Source organism: Palaemon carinicauda, chromosome 11 (genome assembly GCF_036898095.1).
Source record: "Palaemon carinicauda isolate YSFRI2023 chromosome 11, ASM3689809v2, whole genome shotgun sequence".
Classification (NCBI taxonomy): Eukaryota; Metazoa; Arthropoda; class Malacostraca; order Decapoda; family Palaemonidae; genus Palaemon; species Palaemon carinicauda.
Window position 1 is genome coordinate 22,430,388 of NC_090735.1, and position 10,000 is coordinate 22,440,387.

The window sequence follows — 10,000 nt, forward strand, 5'->3', positions numbered from 1 at the left end:
CGAACGTCTATTCTCCGAAACTAGGAATAGGCAATAGCTAAGATTATCATCATCATCATCATCATCATCATCATCATCTTTATTATTATTATTATTTAAGCTGTTATCTAAGGAGAATACTTCAAGCCAAATGACCTTAATGGAACCAAGAACTGTAAAAAACAATAACAAATTATGAAAAATAGAAAGGTAATAAATAAGTAATAGAATGACTACAGGATGAGATTTTCTATAACCCTCCCAACAAAATTCTAATTGCGCCAAGTTTCAGCTTCATGCGATGCAAACAGTTTTATTTAGGAAGATATTATTATAATTCAGTCACAGTTCCTTTATTCACAGCACTGAAATTATTCAGTGGCTACTTTCCTCTTGGCAAGGTGTAAGACTCTTTAGCTATGGTAAGCAGCTTTTCTAGGTCACTCCAAAATCAAACCATTGTTCTCGACTTTAAAGTAATGCCATAACTTCCGCACCATGGTTTTCCGGAGTCTTGGGATACAGTTCTCTTGTGTGAAGGTTCACTCTGTTATACCATTCCATTAGTTTCCTTATTCACTTTCCTCACTGGGCTATTTTCCCTATTGGAGTCCTGGGACTTACAGCATCCTGCTTTTCCATCTAGGGATGCAGCTTAGCAAATAATAATAATAATAATAATAATAATAATAATAATAATAATAATAATAATTTCATCAGCTGCAAGACCTATTGATCATAACACTTCAAGCTGTCAAACTTCTCAAACTTCTTCAAGTATATCTCGCCCAACTTTTCATCCTTCAGCCAAAGATGATTATAATAATATTGATAAGGTTTCCAAAGCCCTATTTTTAGATTACATTTCACGCGAACTTTCTCATCCCACGCTATTCCAATTTTCCAGATTTCCAGTGATGCAAATTCTTTTTTTTTCTATTCCTTCCTCTTTCTCTCTTTTTCCTTATATCATATTGGGTTTCTGATTAACTTTATTTCCCTTCTTTTGTCTTCCGTCCCTTTCATTCATTATCGCCTGTGTTCCCTTTTTCCATCTGACTCTTCCTTTATCTCATTCTATTCTGATTTACTTTTCCATTTTCTTTTGTTTACGATAAATCTATAAAAGAGGAGATTTTTTTTCCATCAGAAAATTCACGCAGCTGAAGTTCTCTCTCTCTCTCTCTCCTCTCTCTCTCTCTCTCTCTCTCTCTCTCTCTCTCTCTCTCTGGGTATATCCAAACTGCATATATCCTAACTGGCATCTCAAATACCAACAGGACACTACAGTTCCAAAATAGAAATTAACTCCAGCTAACAACATAAGATGTCCATCAGCGTATCATTCGCCAGACCATCTTCGCCTTTGCCCACCTACTAATAGAGTTGAAGCCGTTTTCCGAACACACCTGCTTTGTATTCATGGAATACCTGAGATAATGGACCGATACGATGAGCAAACACGGATGCTGGAACGTGTTTATGGAAATATTGCTTTTCCTTCCCTTCTAATTAGGTAGAGTGGATCTATTTGGATATTTCTTTTAGAACGCAAAGGATATTGGGAGTAGGACGTCTTCCAAGATAGAGCACGGAGAAAACATATGACCTACTTTCTTAAAAAAGAAAAATGTGATGGTCACTAAGAACGAGGAACAAGGAGCGTAACATGACAAATTTCGTAGATAATTTGTATTTTTCCTACCATACAAACCTTAGCTATTTACATGGGGTAATTTGGCGGAGCTGAAATGACGAGCCATTAAATTTAAACGAGGGTTAACTACCCCCTTGCTAATTAGCAGGGGGTAGGGAAGGGATTGCTAGCTACCCCTTCCCCCCTCACACACTGTGAATAGCTCAATTCACTTAAAGGTAGGACTTAACTTGGGGGTCAGGGCTGGCGGGTAACATTTGCGTAAATAGCTAAGGTTTGTATGGTAGGAAAAATACAAATTATCTACGAAATTTGTCATTTGTTCCGTAACCCAATACAAACCATGCTATTTACATGGGGTGACTTACCCTTAGGAAGGGCGGAAAGTCCCCAGCCTTCTGGCTTCGGCTTTACCCGGGGACTCCAATTCCGAGTTGTAGAACTCAAGGAACGGGAGTCCCTAACCCTCGCACGCTGTCATGTTTGACCATCGTGCGGCCTACTAGGATGTGTGAAGGAGAATAACGTGACTCGTCCTAGGAAGTTGACCTGGAGTTCTTTATGTGGAACCCTAGGCTAGGACGTACCCAATACCACCTCGTCAGGGTATGGGGGACGCGACAGTATTAAAGCTAATACTAGGAGCACAAGGAAGCATGGTTTACCTGCAGAAGTTGAAGTCAGCTGTGCAAAGGCCTGGATGCTGCTATCCCCAAGAGAGGGGAGAATGAAGAAAGAAGTAAGGGCCAGACATACTCTTTCATTCACGCAGACTAAAACCGGGTAACAATGCCCTCAACCTTCTGCTACTTGTCCAATAAGGAGCGTGAGGTTAGACCAGCTGTTGTGCAGCCACCACAGGACCGATAGAAAACGTATCGAGGTTCCTGTGGGTCACGTCCTGCAGGTAGTGGGCTGTGAACGTCGTCTGACGTTTCCAGACCCCAGCTTGTAAAACCTGCGTCACAGAGAAGTTTCCTCTTGAAGGGCCAGGGGAAGTAGCAACACCCCTGACGTCATGAGCTCTGGGACGACGTGATGGAGGAGAGTCGGGATTCAAGGTGCTGCTTATCACCTTGCGAATCCATGAAGAGATGGAGTTCTTGGTGACCCTCCCTCTTTGTCCTCCCTGTGCTCACAAACAAAGCTTGCACATGAGGACGGGCTGCAGCGTTCTCTTGAGGTAGCGCCTCAGACTCCTGACTGGGCACAGTAACAGATGGTCTGGGTCATTTGTTACAGAACGTAGACTCGTTACCTTGAAGGAGTCGAATCTTGGATCCGACACCCCAAGGTTTTGAGTCTTAGCAATGAACTCAGGGACGAACCTGAACGTTACCTCCCCCCCATCCCCTTGAATGGCAACGTCGTAGGAGAGACCATGAAGTTCGCTTACTCGTTTGGCCGAGGCCAACGCGAGTAGGAACGCCGTCTTCCACGTTAGGTGGCGATCAGACGCCTGGCGTAATGGTTCAAAGGGAGCTCTTTTCAGAGCCCTAAGCACTTGAACCACGTTCCAAGGAGGGGGTCTGACTTCCGACTGGGGGCAAGTAAGTTCGTAGTTGCGTGATGAGTAGAGAAAGTTCCAACGAAGAGGAAATATCCACTCCTTTCAGCCTGAAGGCTAAGCTTAAGGCTGAGCGATAGCCTTTCACAGCCGAGACCGAACTCCGCTATTGCTGGAATAGAGGGCATCGAGCGGAGAGAAACCCCTTCCACGACACAACCACAAAAGACTTTCCACTTCGCCTGGTAGACGTTGGCCGAGGATTCTCGCAGGTGCCGAGACATCCTGTCCGCAACCTGCTGAGAAAATCCTCTCTCCGTGAAGAGTCGCTGGATAGTCTCCAGGCCGTGAAGCCGAAGCGAAGCTACAGCCTTGTGGGAAGATGTTGCAATGTGGTTGTTTGAGTAGCTCGTGACGTGGAGGGAGTTTTCTTTGGGGTTCCGTTAGGAGCTGCAGAAGATCTGGGAACCATTCCGCATGATGCCATAGCGGAGCTATGAGAGTCATGGAAAGGTTGACCGATAGGTTGGTCTTGTTGAGCACCCTTCTCATCAGACAAAAAGGTGGGAAGGCGTAAACGTCCATGTTGTCCCACCTGTGGTTGAAAGGCATCCTGCCAGAAAGCCTTGGGGTCCGGGACTGGAGAGCAGTAAAGGGGCAGCCTGAAATTCAAGGCTGTCGCAAACAGATCTACAGTCGGAGAGCCCCACAAAGTCAGGACTTTGTTGGCTATCTAAGGGTCCAAGGACACTCGGTACTCACTATCTGCGTCGCCCTGCTGAGGCTGTCGGCGAGGACATTCCTCCTTGCCAGGAATGAAGCGAGCTGTCAGTGAGGATCGAGCGGGTCTCGGGACCATCTCAGAATCTCTACTGCAAGATGGGATAGCTGTTGCGAGAAGGTACCTCCCTGCTTGTTGATATAAGCCACTACCGTGGTGTTGTCGCTCATCACCACCACGGAGTGGCCCCGCCAGGGTTTGTTGGAACTGTTGAAGAGCCAGAAAAACGGCCTTCAATTCTAGCAGGTTGATGTGGAGGCACCTTTCCGATTCTGACCAAAGGCCTGAGGCCCTTTGGTTCAGAATGTGGGCCCCCCACCCTAGATTTGACGCGTCCGTAAACAGAGTCAAATCTGGGGGGGAGGACGAGGAGATCTTCTCCCTTCCGTAGGTTCTCGTTGTCCAGCCACCATCGAAGGTCCGTCCGTTCCGAAGGTCCTATGAGAACTAGGAAGTCCGGGGAATCGTTTCCCTGATTCCATCGCAACTTCAGCCGCCACTGAAGGGATCTCATCCTGAGGCGGCCGTTTGGAACAAGACGGACCAAAGATGATAGATGGCCTAAGAGACGTAACCACAGTTGGGCCGGAAGCTCTCCTCGTCTGAGGAAAGGTTCTGCTACCTTCCTCAGCCTTGCTATCCTTTCGTCTGATGGAAAGGCTTTGTGGAGAATCGTGTCTAGTTTCATGCCTAGATATACCAGTTTCTTCGTAGGGCGCAGAGAGGACTTCTCGAGATTTACCAAGATCCCTAGATCTTGGCAAACTTCCAGAAGCCTGTCTCGGTGACGCAGAAGGGTCGACTCCGAGTCGGCCAGGATCAGCCAGTCGTCCAGATAACGAAGGAGACGGATGCCGTTCCTGTGAGCCCACGACGAGATCAGAGTGAACACCTTGGTGAACACCTGGGGTGCCGTGGAGAGACCGAAACACAGCACCTTGAACTGGTAGGTCTTGCCGTCTAGGCCGAATCTTAAGTACTTCCTGGAAGACGGATGGATGGGGATCTGGAAGTACGCGTCCTTCAAATCCAGAGTGCACATAAAGTCTTGTGGTCTCACTGCAAGTCTGACCATGTCCGCTGTCTCCATACTGAACCGAGTCTGTATGACAAACTTGTTCAGTGCTGAGAGGTCGATGACCGGTCTCCAGCCTCCAGACGCCTTCTTTACAAGAAAGAGTCGACTGAAGAAGCCTGGGGAGCCGTCGTCGACCTCCTGGAGAGCATCCTTCTTGAGCATGGTCTCGACTTCTTCCCGGAGGGCCAACCCCTTTGCCGATCCCAAGGCATAGGAGTTCAACGACACTGGATTCGCTGTCAGGGGAGGTAGAGATGTTGTGAACGGGACGCGATACCCTTGGCCGATCACAGAGACCGTCCAAGGGTCGGCCCCGAGTTGCTGCCACCTCTGCACGCAACTTCTTAGGCATCCCCCACAGGTGGACACGCGGGGGGATTGCCACTCCTAGTGTTTGCGACCTTTGCCGCTTCCTCTAGGTCCTAGGAGTTCTACCTCCCTTAGAGGACTTGCCGCGTCTCTTGTCTTTCGGCTGAAAGGACTGCGGCTTAGACACGCTTGCCTTAGCTGCCGGAGCCTGCTTAGGTGTCCTGCGAGGCTGCTGTTGACGTTGTTGTGGAGGAGCTGGAGGTTTATAGGGCCGAGATGTCAGGGCCCTTTGGAGGAGAGAGTCCTGGTTCGACCTCCTCCACCTCTCAGCCGACTGCTCCATGTCACGAGGCTCCAGTAACTCCCCTCCAAAAATAGAGGAGTGTCTGAGCCTGCTGACGTCTGCAGTGGGGACCTTCGGATGGAACCTCTCGGACACTGAATCGCGTCTTTTGAGGATCAAGTTAGCCCACAGGTTAGTGACCTGGTGAACTAGAAACTCAATAGAGCGAGTGCCCGAGAGGAGGAAGGTCTCCAAGGACTTCCTATTGCTCTCCTTGGACAGATCCTCAGATCGCAATAGGATGCCCAGAGACCCAAGCCAGAGATCAAGCCACGAAGTTGCCTGCATGGCACTCTTAGCGACTTTCTCCAGGTTTTGGGTCTCTGACGCCGCAAACGTCACCTGCCGGGTCAAGAGCTTCTCGAAAGATGTTCCCTCAGCTAGTTCCTCCACAGAATGATGGAGTGGAAGAGACATGCAAGACTCCCCGTCGATCTCGAAATACCTCCTCTGTTGGACTAGAGGAGGATGGAGGAGTCTAAACCCGGCAGAAGAACGTCCTGAGGAGGCCAGACCGGAGAGCTGAGCTTTGACCTTGTCCCTGGCGCCTTTCACCCCTTTAGACCAGGGCAAAGCCGCACTAGTCTTGGGGGGCTTCTGGACACCAAAGACCTCGTCAAGCACGGTGTCTTTCCCCTCACGAGGGGCTGTCTCCGGATCCTTGATTTTGTTGAGCTCCCTCATCAAACCAAGGACCTGCCAGAACGCGTGTTCTGACTCGCTGTGCTCTCCTTTTGGTGGACTGGCAGCTAAGTCTCCCATCCCCAAGAGGTCTTCTTGGGGGAGAAACGTGGACGTCCTCCCTAGGGATTGCTGGTTCTTGACGAATCCTCGACGAAGATTTCGGAACAGTCTTGGTGTCCTTCGATTCCCTCCTGGAAGGAAAATAGGACTCCAACACCGACGCCCGAGGAGGAACCTCTTCCCGTGCAACCTCTCCCCTATCCGGAGAAAATTCCCCCCTTGGTGCCAAGGGAGAATTCTCCGAGTCAGAGGAGTCCCCCAATGACGAGATAAACTCATCTACAGGAGGGGGTGGAGCTGCAGAGGTTGGAGAAGGGGAAGGGGTCCGCCTGATGGGGTTCCTGGAGACCAGCTTTTCCCGGGGAGGAGTTACCACGAAGCCCACTCCTTTCCTTTTCTTCAACGGTGGAGAACCCATCCCAGGGTCCCGCCCCTGATCAGTGCTGGAAGGCTTAATAGCCTGGACCACAGCCTTGATCATGTGGCGGAACCATGGTAACTGACGCTGTGTCAGCAATCCCCGCTGGATAAAAGGGGATCTCGCGACCCATAGGAGTGGTCACCACGAAGCCTTCCTGAAAAGAAAGAGATGACTGCCTAGACCTCTCTGCTGATCTTCCTTGTTCTGCCGTTATCCTCCTCTTGCGCGGAGGTGAATCCTGGGAACGCCTCCCTGGAGGAGCATCCTGCTGAGGATCCTTGCGGTCCGAATGACCCACACGGGCGGGAGCAGTGCCGCGCCCGGGAGAGCTCGTGAAAACAGTTTCGTGCGCGGGCGAGGTAGCGCGATAACGCGTAGGCGAGCGACCTGTAGGTGAGCGTTCGCGCGAAGGAGAAGGGTGGTCATAGGGCCGCAGGTGATGGCGCGCATGCGCAGGTGCATGCACGTAGGAGCGCGCAGGTGAATGGCGCGCAGGTGAATGGCGCACAGGAGGGTATGCACAAGATCGATCAGGAGAGCGTGCATATGAATGCGCAGGAGAGAGCTCCACAGAAGGAGCTGGCGAGTGCCCGCGCGACCTCTTAGGAGAGCGCTGGTGATGGTGGGAGGGAGAAAGATGTCTCCTAGAAGACTTAGTCTCCCTCAAGTGGTGGCGCGCAGATCTGTCAGCGATCGGGGCGCATGTAGGAGAGGCCCCTTCTTTACCGCCCGCAGGAACCACAGCGTGTTGGCGTGAAGGGCGAGCTGTAGGAGATCGTGGGCGTGAGTGTGCCAAACTTAAGAGGCGCTCAGAAATCGAAGGGCGCGCAGGGGCAACTGGAAGTGCAAGAATCGACGTGCGAGGCAAAGGCGAACCCTTGCGAGCGTCTGAGTACGAAGATCTAGAGGGCGCTGGCGAGCGTGGGCACACAGGGCGTGCAACAGGCACAGGCACTAGTGAGTGCTTGCGCGCGCGCACAGGCGAGTGATGGTGAGCAGCGCGCCCATCAGGAAGTTGTTGCTTCTCAGGGTGGGGGTGCCCTAAGGAGAGCTGGCGAGCAGTGGAGCTCTGGAGAGAAGGAGATCGCTGGCGCGTTGGAAGGCGTTGCACCTTCTCTGGATGTCCAGGAGAGAGCTGGCGCGCGGGAGAGCGCTGGTGCGCAGGAGATCGCTGGCGCGTTGGGGAGCGCTGGTTCTTCACAGGCTGAAGAGCGCGCCCAGAAAGGCGCTGGCGAGACGGAGATCGCTGGCGCGTTGGTGAGCATTGACCATCCTTAAGATGAAGAGCGCGCCCCGCGCGCTGGCGAGCAGGAGAGCGCCGGCGCACAGGAGGTCGCTGGCGCGTTGGAGAGCGCTGGCGAACAGGAGATCGCTGGCGCGTTGGAGAGCGCTGGCGAACAGGCGATGGTTGATGAGGAGACGAAGATCTACGCTCAACTGCACGCAAGCGAGCAGGTGCGCGCACAAGGGCCAGGGACTTAACCCCAGAGTCCTTTTCCCCCGAAGGAGTCGGTGCCTGTAGGATTACAGGTGACGGCAGCACTGAAGACTTGGCAGGAGAAGGGGATCGTGAACGATCCGCAGAGAGGTCAAGAGATGTTGCAGGTATGACCTTCTCCTGACGAGGTAGTTCCTCCGCAGGTGGAGGAGAAGGAGACCCAAAGAGGCGCCTCTTCACCCCTTGATAGGGAGAAGGGAGCCCCCTCTCTCGCAGAGGCCTATGGGCCTTACGACGAATGCGGCCCCTGGGTAAGGAGTCAGGGTCATCGGTCCTTCGAAGGGGTGTCTCTGAAAGCGCGCCACCCCGGGGGGGAGATGAGCTCGCAGGAGAGACCGGAGGCCCCACCCTTCCCTCCGAAGGCTGTGCGGAAGGGAGAGTTGGGACTTCAGCAACATCCGAGGCAGCAGGATCAAGGGTTAGACTTGCCACGTCAGAAGGGGCAGACAACACAGCATCAACAATGTCCGAAGGGAAAACCTCCGGAATTACCGGTGACTGTTTGACTGCAGCCCCCAGCTGCAACAAGTCAAACAGGCCTTCCTTGGAGGGAGTGCCCTTAAGCCCCAAGGAAGCCCAAAGCTGAAACAAACCATGATTAGAAACAGTGCAGTCGAATTCATCAAAATATAATAAATCCTCCCCCGGGGGAGGAGAGGGAACAACCTCGCTAAGGGAGGCCACGCTCTCTCCACCACCACGAGGTTGGCAAAAACCACTAGGGCCTGCAATCTCACTCGGCGGTTTCACAGGTGAAGCTGGACGAGGGAGACCTTCGGAGGAGGTTCGGGCGGCGCAAGGAGAATCCTTAGAGACCTCCTTCTTCAAAGTCACCTTCAAAGGAGATCGGTCTCTCTTGGGCTTCTTCTTGCGTCTACGGCCGAACTTCTCCCACTGGGAGGCAGACCACTCCCTGCACTCACTGCACACATTCTCCTTGTCACACCGTTGACCTCGGCAAAGGGGGCAAAGGGCGTGAGGGTCCGTCTCCAAAGAGGACATAAACGTCCCACATGAACGCTTAGGAACTCCAGGGCAAGTACGCATCGTTAGAGTCGAGGCCAACTTCACACACACTAGTTAAAGAGAAAGCAGAATTAAAGGCTGTCAAGCGAGGGTGAGAGCAGAGACGTCTGATCATCACCCGAGCCAAAAGTGAATTGAGCTATTCACAGTGTGTGAGGGGGGAAGGGGTAGCTAGCTACCCCTTCCCTACCCCCTGCTAATTAGCAAGGGGGTAGTTAACCCTCGTTTAAATTTAATGGCTCGTCATTTCAGCTCCGCCAAATTACCCCATGTAAATAGCATGGTTTGTATTGGGTTACGGAACAACTGGCTTTTTCATATATCTATATCTATATATATAATATATACATATATATATAATATATATACATATATATATATATATATATATATATATATATATAATATATATAATATATATAAATACATGTGTGCGCGTGTGTATGTATATATATATATTCGAAATTAATATTCGGAAAAGTTAATGATAATGACAAATATCTAATTTTCTAACAGGAAGCCTACCACTTCATAATTGTGATAAAGTACTTCTAAAGAAACATCACCTAGAGTAAAATTCTGTTTTACACATATCAATACGCCACTACATAAACATATAGACATGGATATAACACAAGCACAAATGTATACATATAT

At 50.9% G+C, this 10,000-nt stretch overlaps 2 protein-coding genes across 2 annotated transcripts in view; both read right to left on the reverse strand.

Annotated features, from left to right (window-relative positions):
- Positions 1-6,071, reverse strand: part of LOC137649199 (skin secretory protein xP2-like) — a 28,172-nt gene extending 22,101 nt beyond the window's left edge. The window contains exon 1 of the mRNA XM_068382188.1: positions 5,937-6,071. Coding sequence (XP_068238289.1) covers positions 5,937-6,071 — 135 coding nt within the window. The remainder of the gene's footprint in view (positions 1-5,936) is intronic.
- A 779-nt stretch (positions 6,072-6,850) lies between these two features.
- LOC137649200 (uncharacterized) lies at positions 6,851-9,364 on the reverse strand. The gene is made up of 5 exons (XM_068382189.1): positions 9,241-9,364; positions 8,984-9,090; positions 8,498-8,836; positions 8,089-8,335; positions 6,851-7,731 (listed from the first exon to the last, which is right to left on the reverse strand). The coding sequence occupies exons 1-5, from the start codon at positions 9,362-9,364 to the stop codon at positions 6,851-6,853; spliced, it is 1,698 nt and encodes a 565-aa protein (XP_068238290.1).
- Positions 9,365-10,000: the final 636 nt, after the last annotated feature.

What these genes read in the sequence shown, in the direction of transcription:
- LOC137649200 (XM_068382189.1), bottom strand. Translation starts at nt 9,364, where the DNA reads ATGCGTACTTGCCCTGGAGTTCCTAAGCGTTCATGTGGGACGTTTATG. An exon ending in TGACAAGGAGAATGTGTGCA is followed by an intron (nt 9,091 to 9,240) that starts GTGAGTGCAGGG and finishes CCTCCTCCGAAG; the next exon opens with GTCTCCCTCGTCCAGCTTCA. An exon ending in CGCTCTTCATCTTAAGGATG is followed by an intron (nt 7,732 to 8,088) that starts GTCAATGCTCAC and finishes CACGCTCGCCAG; the next exon opens with CGCCCTCTAGATCTTCGTAC.